The sequence below is a fragment of the Zosterops lateralis genome (assembly GCF_965231275.1).
Source record: "Zosterops lateralis genome assembly, chromosome: 2".
NCBI lineage: Eukaryota > Metazoa > Chordata > Aves > Passeriformes > Zosteropidae > Zosterops > Zosterops lateralis.
The window spans coordinates 102299462-102319990 of NC_139763.1; the positions used below are offsets into that span (position 1 = coordinate 102299462).

The 20529-nt window shown below is 49.2% G+C and overlaps 1 protein-coding gene across 2 annotated transcripts in view; it reads right to left on the reverse strand.

Annotated features, from left to right (window-relative positions):
- Window positions 1-10241, reverse strand: part of HUNK (hormonally up-regulated Neu-associated kinase) — a 42209-nt gene extending 31968 nt beyond the window's left edge. For both annotated transcript variants that reach the window (XM_083854696.1, XM_083854695.1), the window contains exon 1: window positions 9969-10241. In XM_083854696.1, coding sequence (XP_083710822.1) covers window positions 9969-10217 — 249 coding nt within the window. In that variant the 5' untranslated portion in view covers window positions 10218-10241. The remainder of the gene's footprint in view (window positions 1-9968) is intronic.
- Between the last annotated feature and the right edge of the window lie 10288 nt (window positions 10242-20529).

Below are 20529 nucleotides of genomic sequence, written 5' to 3' on the forward strand. Positions count from 1 at the left end.
AGACCAAGAGCCAGACCATGGAGATATTCTGCAGCCATCGGTGCTGCAGGTCCATCTCCAGCTTTTTTCTTTTTGCTGTGCCCGAGGCAGCAATAAATTCAATTTCTTTCCTCTCTTTTTTCCAGCGATAGCTGTCTGGCTTCACTTGCAGCTTGCTTTGTATTTACCACTGTTCTCACCACAAAAATGTGAGCTCCATTTTCAAAACCAGCTGGTGATTTTGGGTGGCCAATTCAGACCATATTAAACAGACTAACTCTGAAGCCTGCACAATTGTCAGCGCAGTCCCAAAATCAACCCCTTCCAGGGCATCTCATTTTGGGCAATCACCCAGCCAGGCACAGAACAAGTTGTTCATCACAACCAAATCCAAGAACTAGAAAATGCCAATTTCATTCTCTGGGTAGAGTTTATTCTTTCCTCTAACTGTTACAGCTTAGCAAATTTCACAGTGCAGTAAAGGAATGCGGGTCCTTATACAGCAAGTTCCAGTACTTTAAGAAATAAAGCACTAAAGAAAAGGGTATTTTGGCATTTGCTCTGATTACAGAAAAATCAGCAATCAGAAAAGGTAGGGAGGAGTCACTGCTGCTGAGGTATTTTCTTTTCTTCTGGGTCTGACACTGTAAGCCAAGAGTTTGGGGTGTAGCAATCCACAAACCCAGCTGCTGCAGATGAGTCCAGGATAAATGTCTAAGCAGGCAGAAGGCCACTGGCTCTGCTGGCAGGCAAGACACAGCCAGGAAAGCTTGAAATCAGCCCCTGAAGGAACAGAAACTCTTCCAGACAAGAAAGGAGCTCTGAGCACATTCACTCATGTACTTGGGATTCCTGCTAGCCTGAAGGGAAAGAATCTGATTGCCAGGGGATAAAAACAACATCCTACCCATTCCCTCCAGCCCAAACATGACAGCACCCAGCAGTGTGGAAAGGTATTCGGGAGGACTTTAGATAAGCAAATCATCCTAAGGCCTCTTGATGCCACAGCCAACTTAAACATAATCCCTAAAAGCATAAGCAGGATGTATTTGGTAGAGTAAGGAAAGGTATTAATTACACCTGTCCAAGGCACTGGGGACTATTATTAGATTGCTGTAGCCAGTTCTGGTGCCAGTAATTAAAAAATCGAGTTGAAGTTTTGGAAAGAGTTCTGAGGGGAGCTTCAGAGCAGTCTGAGTCCAAGTAACTTGTTTGTCGTAGTAACTGAAGCTCAAAATATTTAATTAAGGGAATGCTAAGCACAGACTCAGTGATTTTCTGCAAGCACCTACATGAGGGAAAGATTTCTGATAAGAGAAAGCTCTTTAATAAGACTAAAATTAACATCCCAAAAGGTAATTTGGGCAAACTCAAGCTATTCCTCTTCAACATGTCTGTTACCTCACATCACATTTATGGATAACTTTGTGCCATTTTCCACAGGTAACTGTGATCCTCCTTTCCTGGACCTCTGCTCTGCTGTTTCCATAGAGCCAGCTGCCCTTTGCCTCTCATCTTCTGCGTCACTCCCTGTTCAAACAGGGACAGACAGACATCTCCTGACCTGTCAGCATCCCTGGCACCTGGGACAGCCAGACTTTTACAGCTCAGGGACCAGCAGGAGATGGTTTGGAGGCAGGTGGGGTGACACAATGCCCCTACAATGCCAGCCCCCCGAAAAGAAACCCCCATAAAATACATTTCCCCTTGGTTCTGCATGTCCAAAGCAGCAGCATTTGTACCAGGCACAGACGCCACCAGGTCAGAGACTGCCTGGTAAGCAGGAACACAGAGCAGCCTCATCCATGGGAAGGAACTGGTTTATGGCTTATCTTGAGTGGGTCATGGTGAGGATCTGTCTTGCCTTTGGCAGAAAGAAATCAATCCCAGCCACCTTCCAGTGCTCCCTTGGTCAGCTAATTAATGGGGCAGCCCTAACTGCAGCCGTGAGGGAGAGCAGCACATTTTTCCCTCCCTGGCCTCTAAGGATATCCACACAAGTCAAGAGAGATTATGCAGAGACTGATGAAAGTAGTGGTGGCAGAAAGCCAGGCACAGACATCCACGAGGATGCACTAAAAGGTTCCCAAAGAAATCCTTGCAGAGCTTGTCAAGACCAGCCTCCAGGCCGGAGACATTTCAAGGAACATTTCAAGACACTGCAAGGAAGGAGCTTGTCTGTCTCTGAGTGCCTGGGACAGATGGGCTCACCCTGCCATTGACAAAATGCAGAATATCCATCAAGCACTGCTCTCCAAAATCTCCCTGTTTGTCAGAAAAGGGCTCCTTGACCCCCGTCCCTAAGGTAGGACTGACATTGCAAAAAAAATGGAGGAAAACTCTGAACTCAAGGTATGATGAACAGATATCAGGGAAGACTTTCCTCGGGGAAAATAAGCCACAACTCGCCCTCCCAGCTAAAGCTGAGAGGCTCCCCCGTGGCAGGGAGATGGATGGAGGTCTAGGGTTACGAGTGGGGAAGCAGAAGCAGAGCAGGGACACCAATGACATTCCTCCAGCACCCATCCCTGGCAGAGAAACCCGGCGGCCAACGTGGCTTCCCATCTTCCTGCCTGTGGGATATGTTTCCCATTAAACAGCCTCTGTTTCACATTTTAGCCATCTCATGCAGAACTGGAGTTGTAGAAGGCTAAGTGCCCCTGATTTAATACCAATAGAGCTCTCTGGCTTTAGGGAAGAGAAAAACCAACAACCTGATCTCCGTGAGCCACAGCTTTTGAGGCCCAGGTAATACCCTCCTTTGTAGTGATTTAAAACACAGCAGATAAAACATTTACAACTGTCAGGAGCCAGGAAAAAGGTGTCTCCAATAAAGGTTTTATATATAAATAATATGCTCTCTCCTGCAGCTCTGTGGACATTATTCACAGAAAATGAATTTATTCTCTGAAAAAAATGTTTCCATGACAATCTTCCACAACAGACAGAGAGCAAAGGAACTTTATTTTATATAACTTGGCTTTTTTTAGTTCTCTTTGTTGCAATAGTTTTCCTCACCGTGCCTCTGATCTCACATGGCAATTGAGAAGCACCATGGATGTAGCACCAAAGGTGTTGAACCCAGAGCTCTGGGCCAGGGCAGAGCAAACACTGACAGAAAAGGAGACTTTGGTCAGTGCAGCAGCAGCTTTGGTTAATTTTTTGCAGGTGATTTCCCTGGGGGACCATGGTGACCCCTTCCAGGCCCTTCCCAAGAGGATGAGGTCTGACCCTGGTCTCTGCCAGTGCTGCCAGAGCAGAGATCAGCCCTCAGGTGTGGCAGGGGTTCACTGAGCCCACCAGCTCACCAAGGGCTGCCTCTGTCCTAGGCGGGCCCCAGAGCAGCTCCTCTGCTGCTGCAGAATAGCCAGACCCGTTCTCTTCATCAGCACAACCTCCAGCCCACCAAAACCACCCTCAGCACTGAGCTCATCCCCTGCAGGAGATCAGCCACCAGACGTCCCCTCAGGGAGGCACAGCATGAGCTCTCTCACTGAGCCATGGCAGAGGGAGGTTTGGGTTTTCTGCTCTACATTTCATCTGAACATAACAGCTCAGCCAGTCTGGAGCTGAAGGAGCCAAAGTGGGGCAGGCAGACCAGCACCAGCATGGCCTGAGTCCAGCCAGTCTGCTCTGGTATCCCACACTGCAAGGTGAGCACAGCTCTGCAATCCCCCTAATTCATCTCCTGGCTGCTATCCCCCCAATATTGGCCTTGCACAGCCTTGATGCCTCTCCATAACCTTGAAGAAGAGCAGAGTCAGCTGTAACTCCTCAGCTCCTTCCCGTGCTGCTATGCAGACAGCACCACAGCTCAGGGTTCGGGCAGACTGTCACAACTCAGCCACCACCAGCCTTGTCACCACTGCCTGCCTGCCAGGCTCACATCCTTGTGAAGAGCAAGTGCTGCTCGTTAACAACCTCCCTTTTCCCAGCTCCCGAGGGCACAGGGGCAAAGACGCTGCCTCTGCTGAAATGCAGGAAGCTGCAGCAGCATCCTGCAGGTCACTGGTGTCACAGGAGACACTGCACAACGCAGGAAGCAAGATGTGCTCTACCTGCCAAGACATTTATAGGCAACACATGCCTTTGGAAATGGACTTACAGCTCTACATATCATTAAACAAGTTAAACCTACAAAACTTGCAGGAACAAACACTCGGATCCAGATGTGAGCGTCACCTGGTGTCAATTCCATCCTGCCTCTGCCACTGAAAGGAGAACAGTCTGCAGGAAAAGCAGCACATTGCTGACATGAGGCTTCCTTAGAACTGCTGAATGCAAACTAGAAAGCAGATTATCTCAAGAGGATAAGGAACTGCCACATGTGCATCAATTCAGCTCATTGCAGAACAAGTTGCAGGCTAGAGCTGGAAAACATTAAGTCAATCTTTCTGGAAGTCAGACTGGGCATTAATGAGCAGGCTCCTGGCCTATCTCAGCTTGTTCCTGCTCACACCCAGTGTGCAATACAGGAAAGGGAGAGAGGGAAGAGCATGGCTTTATGTCCAATTTTCACCTGGTTATTGCCCAGGTGGAACAGACTGGGCAGCTGGGAGCAGCACCTCAGCAGTCTGCCCCCACTCTGCCTTCTGCTAAACCCCTTGCAAGCTCCAGAACTCCTATGAGGGAACACCACACCAACACAGCAGCCTGGTCCTGCTCCCAGTGCTGCCACTGCTGCCCAGCCAGCTCCTCAGTGCTGGCAGTGCAACCACAGCACGGCTCTCCAAAGCACCTCCTGGAGGGCTGCACGTTCACAGGAGTGTGCATGGAGCGGCTCCAGCACCAATTCTGGCTCTGCACACACAGACACAAACCCCTGTGAAAAGAAAAGCTGTGAAAGCAAACACCTAGAAGCAAGGAAATGTCAAAATGCAGGCTGCAGAAACACTCTGGTTTTGTTTCCACGGTGCATGTAATTAAGAGTGGCACATCATCCAGGTGCAACAATTGGCAGCTGTTTAATAAAGGGGAACAGCATCCTGGGAAAAAGCCACCCTGTGGATTCGCAGTCAGTGCTTCTCAAAAGAAGCTTTGAAAAAAAAAACAACTTTTGGGATAGAGATAAAATTTGAAAATATGCTGAGAAACAGGTAAAGATAAAATTACTAACTAAACATAAGTGAGAGAACAAATGCATCCAGGAAACTGATATACAAGTATCACTAGAGGAAGAAAAAGAAAAAAAAAAAGATCAAATTTCAAATTAAAATCTGGCAGCTTTACCCTCTGATGCCCTGAAAACAATGAAGGTCTCACAGTTTTACCTGCAACCTCACCATAGCTGGGAGGGAGGAAAGAGGAAAAGGTTGAACTGAAAGACCTGCAAACACCTTAGAAACTCCACTTTTGTCCGCGGTGAGGCAACTTGCTGACTCACTTGGTTGGCAGGATGGCTTGAAAGTGACACCACACACACCCTCAGGGGCCTCAAAACTCAAAAAGGGTAAAGATCCTAGAACCGTACATGGGTATGTAGCCAGTTTCCCAGGTTTTAAGCCAGTGCTACTGCTTGGGAAACTCTGGGTTTTGAAGTACAGAGGAGGCTGACAGTCCCCCCCAGTGCTGAATTTCCCAGTGAAGAGCAGAGAGGTCACCAAGGGGGGAACCGAGGGCATCAAGGGGGTGAGATCCTCACCTGCCAACACCCCCCAAAAAAGCCACCAGGTCTCCATTCCCTGAAACACGCAGGGGAAGGGCAAATTTACTCATGGCAAAATTAACAATGTTAATTTCCACATCATTTCCAGGTCTCTGCAGGGAGGCTGCTCTGCCCACCCACCCCTGCACCTCCAGCTGTGGGGGCTCAAATGTTCTTTTTATTTTTTTTTTCTCTACCTCTTTCATAAAGAAATTCATTCTGAACATGAACTCTTCTGTGTAGAGGCCACTTATAATATGAATTGCTTTGCCTCCATAGAAAAACTGGTAAATTGTATTTTTAGCCACTGCTTCCCACTGTTTGCAGAATGCCTCTTGACTAAGTGTAACTAAAAATGTACCTTGTTCTAGCTCAACAATAGCACCGAAGAAAATTATAAACAAAGTTTTCCGTGGATGAGAAATCAAATGAGTCAATTTGCCTCAGTGACTTTTTTTTTTTTTTGTGGTGCCAAAGATTACACCAAAAAGCAGTTAAATATAATCTTGGCTCAGGTTTGTTTACAGGAGCTTTGGCTCAATATATTGTCAATGTGTTGTCACTCCACAACACTGTATAGAGTTATTGGGACATTGCACTGGGGTCTGCAGCAGATAACAGAATAGATAACACAGAGTGTGATAACAGAGCCTCAAATCACCCCATCACAGTGATGGCAATGTACTCTCAGCTCCCTAAGAATGCAAAAAATGAGTGTACTTTTATAAAAACATACCTCTTTTTATACAAACATCTTTCTTTATAAAGGAGAGATATCTCCTTGGCCTGATCCCCATCAGCCAGTGACTGACTTGGAACAATCCAAGAGTATGTTGTGCAGAGGCTCCCAAAGTCACCCAAACACAGCTCACTCAGCAGGGCTTCAGAGCCACAATTTAAAGCTACATTGGCTTGCTCTCCATAGAGGAGCTATGTTTCCTCAGGATTAGCAATAAAGACTGCCTGAGTCGGGCTGACAAATCAGCCCTTTACCCCAAAATGTCAGATTACAGGCTGCGATATTTCATTCAAAAGCCATGGAAAGAATAATCTGTTCAACATTCTCCTGCACTCAGCTAAATTCACTTAATTGCATCAGGCCCCACCAAGGGCTTTTCAAGCCCAGCAAATAATAACATGCCTGGCACTATAGCAGCACACACCACAGGCAGCACCGTGAGAGATGTGGGTGAAAGTCCAAGGATAAAAACCTGGGTAAGGAAGGTTTAAAAATCTCACCTGAGCTCACCCTCCCGTGGGAGCTGCCGGGCTCCATCCCACACAGGTCACCCCGAGTGCACCATCCATCAGCTGCCCCTCTGCAGGAGCCAGGCTGGCCCCCAGGATGTGCCACCCCATCCTCCTGAAGACCTTTTCAGCCGCCAGTAATGTCAGGGTGAGGTCATGGCAGATTTTTGGCACCCGCCTGGCATCGCCTCGACTGTGCACAATGCCTTGTGTCAGGGCCATGGATCCCAGCCTGGCTGGGGGCTCATTAATCCACGGATTTTATCCCCAAACATGCCATTTTCTGAGACAATAACGTGCATTAACTCCTCTGGAGTTGCTAAAGTCTGCTGCAAATCAAAACCTGTTTGGGCCCCCGCAGTGAAGTCTGACATTTCAGTGACCATGAGGGCTGGGCTGTGCCAGAACAGCACGAGGAAGACTCTGCTTTGCACTCTCAGGAAAATTTAATGGAATTTAGGCAATGCCCTGTGGTCCACAGTGACTTTGCAGACAAAAATCTGCCTCAGGCCATGGAAGTGGGGACAGCATCAGCCCCTCATGGACCGACCTTCCCTTCTGGCCTTGGGAGGAGCGAGGTGGGAATGGGATCAGGAACAGAAGTGCCTGGAACTTGGAGACCAGGGATGCTCTGCTGGCAGCAGATGGTGGGAGGGTGTTCTGGTGGAAGCGCTCAAGGAATGGTTGATCTCCACAGGCAAGGGCAGTGGTCTGTCCCCACAGAGCCTCCTCCCATGACCAGCTGCCAGCAGGGCATCCCTGCTCCCTGAGCACCAGGCACTCCTGTTCCCAATGCCATCCCCATCCTGGGCAGCCTCAGCCTCCCTGCTGACACAGCCCTGAGCTCTGCAAGGAAGGAGCAGATGTTTCCCCTCCCTCCCTGCCATCCCAGCTGCCTGGGGTGGGCTCCATGTGGGCAGAGCCAGCCTGGGCACGTTTTGGCTGCCTCTGCCTGGGGGCCACGCCACAGGAACGTGCCCAGGAGAGCCCAGCATCCATCAGCTCCAATCCCGGGGGGAAATCCTCACACTGGGATGGAAAGCACTCCCCCTCAGAGGAGAGGGAGGAACCTCGCTCAGACAGGACCTCAGCTCTGAAGCAAATCATTAATAACTCTTATCTCCCACCCATTAACTGCTTATCCACAAATAGCTGGGATTAAAGAGGTGGATTTCTGGGAAGGTGGACATTTGATTAACCGGTTTGAAATATGTGACCAATTCTTCAGCCACTGCCAGCGAGTGCCACAGCACAGGGTCAGGTCAGAGAGAGCTCAGAGATCCCCCTGCCTGCCCTCAGAGATGGACAGGGCAGGAGGGAAGAGTGACTTGCTCACTTTCTGCTTGTCACTTTGTCACAGCGTGTGTTATTCAAGGCACTGAGGGAGAAAAAAACCCGAATCAAGCAGCAGACCTGGGAGCTGAGACAGAGGGGTGTGTGGTGGGTCTTTTTTATTTTTTTCCCCTCTTAGCAGACTGAGATAAATGTAGCAAACCCAAAATGTGGAGGTGGGGAGGACGTGTGTGTGCATGTGCCTTTTATCAACTGCAGGATCATTGGATGTTTCTGTTACCAAGGAGAAGCACACGCTTGGTAACAGAGGAGAAGCAACATTTATTTATTTTTTTTTGCATTCCTATACGATGATATTCACAAACCTTGTCACTTTTCGCATGATGAGATTCTCAGAGCCCAGTATTAAATTTCGCTCCGTGACAAATTTACTGGAATGAAGAAATAACTCGCCGAGAGTGCAAGGATGCCATCACCATCAACAGCAGCACGTTTGCAGAGCCGCCGGAGCCGGAGGGAATTACACCCCAGGCAGCCCCACTGCTCCGGGGAGGCTCCAGCAGCAACCCAGCATCTGCTCCGGGGAGGGAACCCTGATTCAGGAGAGGCACAAGCCCGACAGCTCCCAGAATCCCAGAGTCATTCCGGCTGGAAAGGAGCTCAGAGGTCACCCAGTCCCAGCTGTGCCCGATGCCCACCTTGTCCCCAGCCCAGAGCACTGAGTGACACCTCCACTCCTTCACGGGCATCTCCGGGGATGGGCACTCCAAACCTCCCTGGGCAGCCCCTTCCAACCCCTGAGCACCCTCTCCATGGGGAAATTCCTCCTGGTGTCCACCCTGAGCTTCCCCTGGCCCAGCCTGAGGCCGTTCCCTCTCCTCCTGTCCCTGTTCCCTGGAAGCAGAGCCTGACCCCTCCGGCTGTCCCCTCCTGTGCAGAGCCACAAGGTCCCCCCTGAGCCTCTTTTCCCCCAGGATAAACACCCCCGGCTCCCTCAGCGGCTCCTCGCAGCACTCAGAAGTTGTGTGGATAAACAAGAGCAGCGCAACTCCTCATCGCGGGCTCCGGGGGCTGGTCCTTGCTGGATTCACTGCCCAGCCGAGCCCTGGAGCTCCTCATAACGCTGAGACCGGCCCTAACTGATGGGTAACTGATGGGTGAGAGCCTCCGCCGAAGGGCTCTGGGTAAATCCCAAAAAGCAGCGACCCTGCACGGACTTTACCAAGCAGCCCCCCGGGGAAGAGCCGTGCGGGGAGCATCTCCACCGGCAAAGGCATTTGCCGGGCGTTGTACCAGCAACTGGAGCCGGCCGGGCAACAGCTGTGCCCCCTCCCGCAGCATCTCCCATGGCCAGGGGCGCGACAAGCCCCCGTGTGTCCCCACCCAAGCGTGACATGTCGCGACCGGACCGCACACACCGAGGGCTTCCCAAAACACGAGGCTCACCAAAAACCCCGCGTGTCCCACCAGAAAAAGTCGGGGGGGAAGATGACAAGAAAATTTAAAATTGAAGGGAGAAAAGACGGGTCAAGGCAGCTGAAGTAGTGCAAGAGGAGGGCGACACGGCAGCCGCGGAAAGCTCGGGGGGAGCGCCCGGAGGAGCCGCGGGAAGTTGGAGACGGCTCCGAGGGGGCTCCTCCATCCTCCGGGGGGCTCTTCTATCCTTTGGGGGACTCCTCCATCCTCCCGGGGGACTCCTCCATCCTCCCGGGGGGCTCATTCTCGCGGCCGGCAGGGATCACACAGCCCGCTCACCAGCCAGCCTCCCGTTTTCCCCCCGTTTTGCTCCCGGCGGGCGCGGTACCTTCTCTCCGGTGAGCACATGCAGCCCCTCTCGGACCTTGGCGAAGGATCCCTCTCCCAGCTTCCTGCCGATCAGGTAGTTGCCGACCCTCTTGGTGTGCTGGAAGTCCCGGAGGCGCTCCCGGGGCGCGGCGGCGCTCAGCCAGGCGGCCAGGAAGGAGCCGCCGTCCGCCGCCGCCCGCCGCGCCTCCCCGCCCGCCGCCACCGCCGCCGGCTCGCCCAGGAGCCCATCGCCCGCCGCCGCCGGCATGCCCGCCTCTGCTCTGTCCTACCCGCCTCTGCTCTGTCCTACCCGGCTCTGCTCTGCCCTACCCTGCCCTGCTCTATCCTACCCGCCTCTGCCCTGCCGCTCTCTGCCCTGCCCGGCTCCGCTGTCCCCGAGCGCGGTGCGAAGTTGCGGCGGGCGGGGCGGGCTCTGGGCGAGCCGAGGTGCCCCGGGCGGCCGCCCCTCCTCGGAGCCGGCGCCTCCTCCCCGTCCCTCCTCCCGCTCCAGCCGCACGGGCAGGGGGCGGAGGGACGGGCGGGCGCGGGGAGGGGGGCCGGGCTCGTTGGGTTTGAATTTGCGGTAATTCAATCCGCTGGCGGATCGGGCGGCGGGAGCAGCTGCGTTCCAGACCCGCCGGCCTGGGGGGGGGTTACACACCCGGCTGTGCCCCCTCCCCACCCCCGGCAGCCCAGCGCATCCCTCTCCCGGGAATTACCGCCGCGCTCTCGGGCACGGCCGCCGCTGGCTCTGCGTGCGGCTCTGCTTCGCTGCCGCCCGGGAGCGCCTTTTGTGCTCCTTTTCCCCACCTCCCTTCGCCGGCACGGCCGTGTCCTTCTGGCCGCCGTGTGGGAGCTCCGGCGGCTCCGTCCCGCTCCCTCCCCGCTTCTTTCACCGCCGCTCCTCCATCTCCCCCTTATCCCCCCCGGCCCCAGGGGCTGCAGGCCGAGCCCACGGCGCTGTCGCTTCCCGACCGACCTTCCCCACCTCTGGGGACGGAGGAGGGATGAGGACGCTGCCATTGTCACCGCCCGGCCAGCTGGGGAACGGGAGCGGGGGAGAGCAGCGATGGGAAAGGAGACGGAGAAGGGCAAAGCCAGCCCGCTCGGAGTTTGTGTTGGTCGGTGATGCTCTGCCCTCCTCCGCCCTCCTCTTTGTCTCTGTCGGTCAGAGTGCCTTCCACTCGTGCTCAGGGAGATCTGATGGAGCAGTTCATCCATTGAAATGCCTCCTAAGGATTTTGACCTCCAACCCATCTTGAGCTGTATTCATGAAATTTATTAATTTCATTAAGAAAGTCATGAAGAGTATTTGTCTTTAAGTATAATCCATATTTATAAGTTTTCCCTGCACACTTGTGTTAGGGAATACTTGGAAATCTGAAAGGAACCACAGACACCCTAACAGACGTGAGTTGTGTCAGCAAAACCTTCTGTTGAGGGGCAGCTGTACCTGGCACCAGCTGACCTAGAGCTGCCATCCCATCCCATCCCATCCCATCCCATCCCATCCCATCCCATCCCATCCCATCCCATCCCAAGCTCCTGTTCCCACCAGAGGACTGGTGAACACACCTCTCCCTGCTCTTTTAAGCTCTTCTTTGACTCCTTAAAAATGTAAATCTGATTTTGTATCACACTGCTATCCATGTAACTCCCATGGCTTGGCTGGGAGCAGCATCCAGCTCCCCTCGCTGCTGCTGGAGCAGTCTCAGTGCATGGCTCGTGGGATTTTGGGCTGGCACAGGTGCTGATGAGCCAAGTGCTCCTTCCACACCACTTTTCCCTGCCATCACTGCTTTGCTCACACTCAAGGCAGAGCTGAGCACTGCCCTGCTTTCCCCACGCTGACCTTCTTGCAGGGGGAAGAGTAGGAGGAGAGGGAGGCAGTGGGTGCCAGTGCTGGGTGCAGGGGGTGTGTGCAGGCCTCCACTGCAGGACAGATCTCCAGCCAGGAGGGTTGTGGAAGCATTCCCACCCTACAGCTTTCCGGAGCTCAGCTGGCCCCATTCCACCATCTGAGTCTCTCACTGACCTCTCCAAAACGCCTTCCCAGTGACTAAATACATTCTCAGGGCTGGGAACCCTGGAGCTGGCTCCACATCACCGTGTTCTGTGGAAAGATATGTTTTCAGATGAAATTTCAAACAAAACAGAAATCCAGCACTGTCCCAGTAGGCAGAAACTGGAGAAGGGAAAGCTTCAAAACCCATAAATAATGGTTTGGATTGAAAATCTCTGCTCATTGCATGCACTGGGTACATTTACAAGCATTACAGCACACGGCCACCTAAAACAAGAGTCTGCATGTCCTCTGCCCTAACGCTGCCCTGGGAGTGGTTTGGTGCCTTGTGGGAAGGTGCAGGGACACAGGATCATGCCCCATTGCCTGAACTGATGGCAGCTGGGGTGCACTTTGGCAGGACATGTCCAGGAGAGAGCTCCACTGATGCTTCCTCAATCAAAGCTGGAGTGGGAAGGTGAGGATTGTCCCTGTGTTTGCAGGGAAGGGGACCAAGTCCTTGCACAGGTGAGGGCAGTGGCAGGGCAGGATGGTTCTGTGGCGAGCCTGGGTCTGTGTCACAGTTTCTGTGGTCAGCACCACAAATGTGAGGGTTTTAACAACATTGCTGCATGGGAACAGAGGGAAAAAGAGGGAGAAAAAAGCTGAACTGCAGACAGTTACATTGGGAGACTAAAGAGTACAAATTGCTTTTGAGTTGGGAAGAGGCTACATCCTGTCTTATTTAAATACATGGCTATGATAAGAGGGTGTGGAGCCAGACTCTTCCCCTGCCTAAAGGAATATCGCTTCAGAGAGACAGGCAGGCAGAGCTGGGTGTCTTTGTTGGGGCTCCACAAACAGAAACATGGCTTGGCCACTTCGAGGATTAAACAGATGTTAATGGTGTGTTTTCCAGTCAAACACCTGAAAATCAGCCCCTTTTAGAAATAAAACTGGCATTGCAGCAAACAGGAGGAGAGTTCTGAAAGAGCCCAGTGAATATTTTTTTTTAATTGCCTCAACTCCAGGACTTAATGAGTTGACAGTATCCTTTTACCAGGCGAGACTGCTGCCTTCTCACGATTCCCATCCTGTCCAGCTGTGCCCATCAGGGTGCAGTCTGGATGAAAAGGGGATCAAAGGCTGCATTCATTTCTGTCCATACTTTAATTTAAATTTAACTCCAGTGTGCTTTATTTTGAGCTGCAGACTTTCTAGGTAATGACATTTTCTGATTAACTGTTGAAACTACTAATGAATTAAAGGCAGTAGTCTGTCTTCAGGTTGCAAAAGCTGTAATAACAAGCTACTAAAAATAATGCAGAGCTTGATTTATACCCACAAAAGCAAAGACATTCAGAGTTACCCTGACAGTATTGTCCTTTGCCATCTCCAGCCTTTTAAAACACTGCAGTAAAATGGATTATTGGCTTGTGGACTGGGAGTTTTACAGCCACGAGGGAGGCTGAGGCCCCTGGACCCAATCCTCAGCTCTACCTGGGCTGAATCCTTACTGGGAACTTGGGACTATGCTGCAGGAGGGCACCGAGTACATTCTGTCCTGGTCAAATTAAAGGTGGTAACTCAACATTTCCCTGCCACATCAGCACATCAGGCCTTTTGCAGCCAGTGGTTAACTGCTGACTTCAGTTCAGGTCACAGGAGATACCCTGACTTAGTGCTGATAGGCTAAAAAAAGAGAAAGTCAGGCTGTTATTGCTTATGCTTTCCTGGGTATCTCATCCTGATTTAAAATATTTGGGGATTTTTGCAGGTTCTGGTTTGAGTTTTTTGGGGTTTGTTTTCACAACTGTTTAATTTTTTAATATTTGTGGTTCAGATATTACAGATTAAAAGAGTCTAAATTAATTTAAAGGAGATTTTCTTGAAGTGACAATACATTTGTTATTAGATGATTTTTGAGGGGTTTACAGTGTTTGAATCCCCGAGTTCGGGCAGAGAAGAACCAGTGTTTGCTGGCACTGCCACAGTAAGAAGAAGGAGCCAAAACAGAGACTGCAGTGGAGAAGAGAACCCTCTCCATATGCCAGGGATGCCCAGGATCAGCTGAAGACCTTGTGACTTCTGTGCCTGCAGATGCCACTGAGCTGACAGGGACAGGGGCCTTCCTAAACCCATGATGGAGAATGAAGGCATTTCACTTTTCTGTGGTTGCAGGATCCTGCACCTGAACATTCATCAGCTTCAAACTTGTCTTTGGACATATGTCATCCTCAAAAATACTAAGAACACAGTTATATATCTATCTATATATCTATCTATATCTATATCTATATCTAGCTAGCTATCTATACATACATACATACATATATATGCAAATATACATGTATATGCAAATTTACCTGAGTCAGCATTGAACTATTTGATGACTTTTACAGAAATGTCTTGGCAGTGCGGTGGTCTGGCACTGCCCCTCCAAAAGCTCTGCTAGACCTGTGCTCCCAGAAAAATGCCCAGTTTGGGCTCTGCAGCTTCTGTCCTGCAGCTCTCCACAGCCAACACATAAACCCAGCACCTGGAGGTATCATACAGCAAATGGAATTTAATATCAAAGGGACTAGCAGGGGGTTGCTGTATTTGGGCTGTTATTCTTTTTCACATTCCATTAATTAAGAAGTTCAATTTCTGAGTTTCAATTAAATTGCTGTGAAGCACTCCTTGCAGTGCCCACTGGTACGTGATTTAGGACTTGGACTTCAGTTTCATTTACATGTAAGAGAACACAAGAGGCCTGTATGGGAAATGCTCTGTATTTTTGAAAAGCTTTTAGGTATCAGTGATGGATGAGATGTGAAGAACAAGGAGACCAGACCATTATGAAACCCTGGATTTAGTGTCTCCTGCAGGAAAAGGGGTGAGGTGTGGGGAATGCTGACACAGCCCCTGCCTCCTGGGGTCAGTCCTGGTGTTCCTGTGCTCTGAGAGCCATTTCACTGCATGATGAGGATAGAGAAGGGGTTGAAATGAAGCTTTACCCCCAGGAGGGGCTGCTGCTGGTGCAAACACTCCTGCCAGGGCCATACCACAGTGACAATTCAGAACCAAGACATCCTCAAAAAAGCACAGTTGTATCTCCTTCCTCTGGTCCTTTTTTCTTGGCAACAGGTCAGAAAACATCCTAGTGCCTCAGAGTACAGTCTAGGACGGACTGTGTGCTTGCATCTCTGTTAAGGGGTCTTTTCTCAGTCAGGGAAGGGCAGATGTTCAAATGCTGCCTTGCAAGAAATATCCCAAATATCTCGTTAAAATGTGACCAGAGCAGCGATTCCCTCCTGAACAAAGACCTCCATGTTTTGTTTAAGCATGAGAGAATTTTGGATGGCTGAATGGACTGCCGGAAAGCAGCAGAAGAATCAGATTTTAAAATCTTGAAATGAATGCAGTCTCGTACCAAGTGATGAGAATTCATCTCGGTGCTTTGCAGCTGAAAATGTTCATTTTCCAAGTGTTTTCCTTTGTGTCCAGGACGGACTTGCTGCATGCTGGCTGCAAGGCTCATTTACAAATCACAGTTACCTTGCTGCAGTCGGGTCTGTGGATGCTCCTTCCTGAGCTATGGAAACCACATCAAAGGCTTAGGGCTGGCAAACCCAGTTATGAGTGTGCAATTATTTACAGGTGAATTCTCTGGTGTGGGTTCAGGACACGAAACATTCCTGAAGTGATACGAGCTTAAAAGAAATAGATTCCACTTTAAATTATGAATCCCTGGGAGGGTGGGGAGACCCTGGCACAGAGTGCCCAGAGAAGCTGTGAATGCCCAATCCCTGGAGGTATCCAAGGCCAGGTTGGAGAGGGTTTGGAGCAACCCTGGGATAGTGGAAGGTGTTCCTGCCCTTGCCATTATTCCATATATATTCTAATCAACAGGTATTTCAGCTCAAGGCCAGGCTTCCAGGCTTTTCCTTGGCTTGCTAAAAAGAAGGACTAACTGGGCTGAACCCAAAAGAAGAGATGTGTTTCTTTGTTACACTGAAATCCTTTCTGTCACCTGCACCACTTCCATGTAAAAATTCAAAATTTATTTGTTGCAAAATTTGTTGTAAAATGATGAAATGGTTTTATTTAATTTGTTTAACAGCCTGAACAGATAGCCATGGTTTAAAAACCAGCTCCATCCAGGCCACAGTTCATCCCACACAGACTCCCATGGGATAAATTATCCTGAGCCTGCCTGCCAGAGCCCAGGCAAACATCTGAGCACGCAGATAGGCCTTCCCCTGTGCCCCGGGGTCACTGCATGTGGCTGCAGGAGGCCACTGGGAGAAGAAAATTCCTGAGCAGAGGATGTTTCACAGGGAAGGCAGAGCTCACACTCTCCAGATGTTCCAGTTCAGGGCGTGTCAGCAAAAGCTCTCTGGCTGCTCTCAGCTGTCAAGACAGTGCTCAGAGGAGGGGAAGAGCCAATTCCTGGGGCAGCCTGGGGCCCAGCTGTGCTGTCTCACTGCTCCAAAGTGGGGGACAGGAACCCACACCTGGGAACAAACACGGACTGCACTGGCTGTGTGTTTCACAAGGAAACTCCTCTGGTTTAGTTTTCCTTCCCGAAGCCTGGGGACACCTCCCTCCCACAGCTCCTTTGCATCTCACCGTGTTCTAGCCTAGGAAAGGCTCCCTTTCCACACAGGTCCACATCCCCCTCAAATCCCTGCTCCTGGCTCCAGCCTCCAGAGGCTGCCCTCAATCCCCTCCCCACACTCCCCTGGGATCCCTGGCCCAAGCCAGCCCATCTCAGAAGTGCTTGCTGCATGCTCAGAGGGAGCTTTGCTCCCATTTACTTCCCATTTCTCTGCAGGTTATTTTTCCTTTCTTGCTTATTTTTCAGTCTCAGGAGAGTTATCCACAAGCTGAAGCCCCCTATCACACTGGTTCAAGGAGCACAAACCAGAAGAAGCTCTGGGACCTTTTGTCCATGACTCCAACTTCCCCCTTCATCAGAAAAGAAAAAAAAAAAAAAGTTGGTGAAATAATATTTCCTGTGAGATTTTGTTGCTTTTCCTCCTACTGGTGCCCTGAGTACAGAGATGGGTTTGTTGCCCCCAGCTTCCACTGTGGCTGCTGCTGCTGCAGACACTTGGGCTCTGATCCCAGGGGCTCCAAGGGGGGAATTGCCTCAAACACTCAGGGGGAGAGAGGTTCTAGTTAACATATCCTTGTAAATCCTTCAGTGGAAAACTGGAAGACAGTTCCTGAATGATCCAAACAAAATATTTGAATATTTTACTGACAGATTTTCTAGAAAGAAGAAGAAAAAAACCCAGATAAAAATACAGTTCTGAGTTTGCATATTTACATGATTACAGAGTCACTCACAGACGTGTTTGAATATCAGGTTGATTATTACAAAACCCAGTGGGTTATTCATTCCTGCACCTGTTTCTGTAGCGAGCACATTCTCCCTTGAATCAGCACTGATCCACCTGGCTGATGAACACTAAGTACCATGAAATATTTGGCAGGGAAGAGGAATTGCTCATTGAGGACTCTGGCTTTGACAGCACTTTCAGACCCTGCTACTCCCTGTCTGCTCCGAAGTGGCCAAAAGAGATAACATGACTCAGGCACTGGGGTGAGCCCTCCTGCCTATCAAAAATAACATCTTAGTTCATGGCCTAAGGGAAAACAAGAAGAAAAATCCTTTTTCTTCTTGTTTTCCCTTATGGAAAGGGAAAGAAGAAAAAAAAGACTGCTAAATGATACAAGTTTCCTGCAACCCCAGCTGGAAAACTGCACCTCTACAAGTCAAGGAGTGGGTAAAGAGAAGAAAATTCAGAAAAGCAGTCTGAGAGTGAAAAAAGATTTAAATAATAAACTTTCTAGTGGAGGAACTTGGTCCTTTCAAGCCTAGGAAAAGGGAGGGGGTCCTGCTCCCAGCCTGTGTGCCTGAGTACGAACACAGGCTTGCAGACAAGGCTATAATGAGATCCAGGGCTTGGGAGCTGAATCCAGACAAATTCAGGCTATAAAATAAGACACATATTTTTAACAGTGAGGGTAATTAACCAGCACAGCAACCCAGCGAGGCATTATGGCCAAGTCTCCTTCTTTGGAAATCCTGAAATCAGACTCAGATGTGTTTTCTGTGTTTGCTATGCTCCAAGCAGGAAGGAGCCTGGTGCTGGGTGTCAGGCAGGGAGGTGGCCTGGAGCACCACATCTGGCAGGACCAACCAGCAACTCCAGCCATTCTGCTGGAACCAACCAGCTCCTCCAGGGAGAGTCAAGACAAAGCTCTGCCATCAGAACTGGGAGTTGCTGGAACAGAGAGAGTGAGAAGGTCCAGCAAAGCACACAGAAGAGGCACTGACTTTTGTTCAGTCAACTGATAGGGTCTGGTCAGCTCTCAGGAGCTCGTCTGGAGCTTTTTCCAGCTCTATCTGTTCATCTAATAAATATTGTTTCATCTCCTGCCAGAGCCAGCTTCTCTTGTCCTGGAAGGTGATGGAAGGAGCAGTCACGAGCTTGGCATAAGGAAATGCAAAGGGACAGAGAGGCAGACTCACAACGGAGAGGAAGCTGGAAAACATGGAAGGGTGAAGGACAAATGGGACAAAGTTGATTTATGGGATGAATCCAGGGATGTATTTAAATACCTAGGGATTAGGTATTTATGTGACTGCAGGATTCTGCCTCACAGCTATGATGCAAGCAGTCCTTTAGTCTGTCTCCTAATATACATTAATAAGGATAAGGTACAAGACAGGCGAGAGAAGCGGATGTGAACCTTAAAACAAACAGAGTAAGTAGGTTTTAAGCAGAGCAAAGCCACACAAAAATAATTTTAAAGCATAATATTTAAAATCAGTCCATTTTTACAAAAAAAATTTTTTAGAAGTAACCCTGGTAATATCACAGGATGATTTCTAGATGTGAGCATTACTATTGAAATGTTTGGACAATCAATAGCCAAGGTTTTATCCAATCAAGTAACCAATAACAACATAGGTAAATTAGTCATCCCCTTACCAGATTAAGGCCTCGTTTCCCCAAAACACAAAAATAAGGATAATTACATGAGAGTCATCTTCTAAATATTCTAAATATAATGCTAATAGTCCTCAGGGTCACTCAAAGCAGAACACACATATTCCCAGCCCATGCCAAATATGCCTCATTGCCAATTGGTTGCTTTCCAAATAGTGTAATATCAAAAATACAGAAAAGCTCTAAGAATCTTCCCAAAACGTTGGAACTAATTACATCTGAGGTATGTCCCAATCCCTACACTGAATAAAATATCTAAATAAAAGATCTTATTTACAAGCACGTGTATTCATCATTAATATATTCCCAGCTGTACTTGTATACTTACAGCAAGGTATTTTTCCTACAATCCACTCTAGGCTTACCAATATTTTTCTAAATGTGACCCGTATTTGTGGATAGAGAGGAATTACAGGAAAACAGAACACAGAAATGCATGTATTGGGGGGAAAAAAAAAACCAAAAAACAAAAAACCAACCCAAACAACAAACAAAACCTTTGCAATGTAAGTTTCTTGGCACACAAAAATCCCCAGGCATGTAAATAAATGAAAAAAAAAAAAAAAACAAACCCACATGAATGAAACCAAAAAATCCTTGTGCTGTGAAAGAGGCAGGTACTAAATTACCACTGACAATCAACCACAGACTGAAGTTGCAGAGGAGCAAGAGGACCTGGAGAAACGCTGCTCTTTGGAACAGGAAATGAGACATTAAAATCCGGGAAAAGCCAAATGGCTTGGCTGCTTCCAGGAGAGGTGGCAGTGAGATGTGGGACTCGGGTCCTTCAGACAGCCTCCTTTTGTAGTACTGCAGTGTTGTGGAGAAGCACACGAACCAACGAGCCCATCCCACGACTTGTTTCCTCTCTGTAAGGAAGAGAAGATCCGCACACGCACAGGAATGTTTATTTATTTTGGCAGGGTTTGTTGTACTCATTATTTACATTTGAAATTATGGGATTTCTACCTCGCCTAATATAAAAACAACAACAACAACCAAAAAAAAACCCCACGACAAATCCAAAAACCCAACCCGCAACCAAAATCCACCCAGAGCCGAAGCAATGAGTTTGGCAAACGAAGCATTTCACAGTTCATGGTTACAGGAGGCACAGGAATACTTGAGCACCGAGTGCCAGAAGCTGCCTGTGACCTGTGCAGGACCACAGGGCACACGGGGCTCCCATCCCTGCAGCCATCCAGAGGGCTCCTGAGCCTGCCTTCCACATGAAAGAGAATTCCATGGAAGAATTTTTTAAAAAAATTTAAATAAATTAAAATATATATATTACATTATATATATATATATAAAATAAGTATATAAGTAAAAAAATATAGAAATAGAACTATGTAAACATATTAATTAATATAAAATATTAATATAATTAATATAAAATAAATATATAAAATTAAAACTATATATAAATATACAAACAAATACATACACATTATATATATAGATACACCCCCACACACATGCACTTGGGATGAGCCGAGCTCATGGGCCAGGAACTCTCTGCCCACAGCCAACCCTCCCTGGTGCTCCTGCTGTCCTTTCACAGCTCCTGG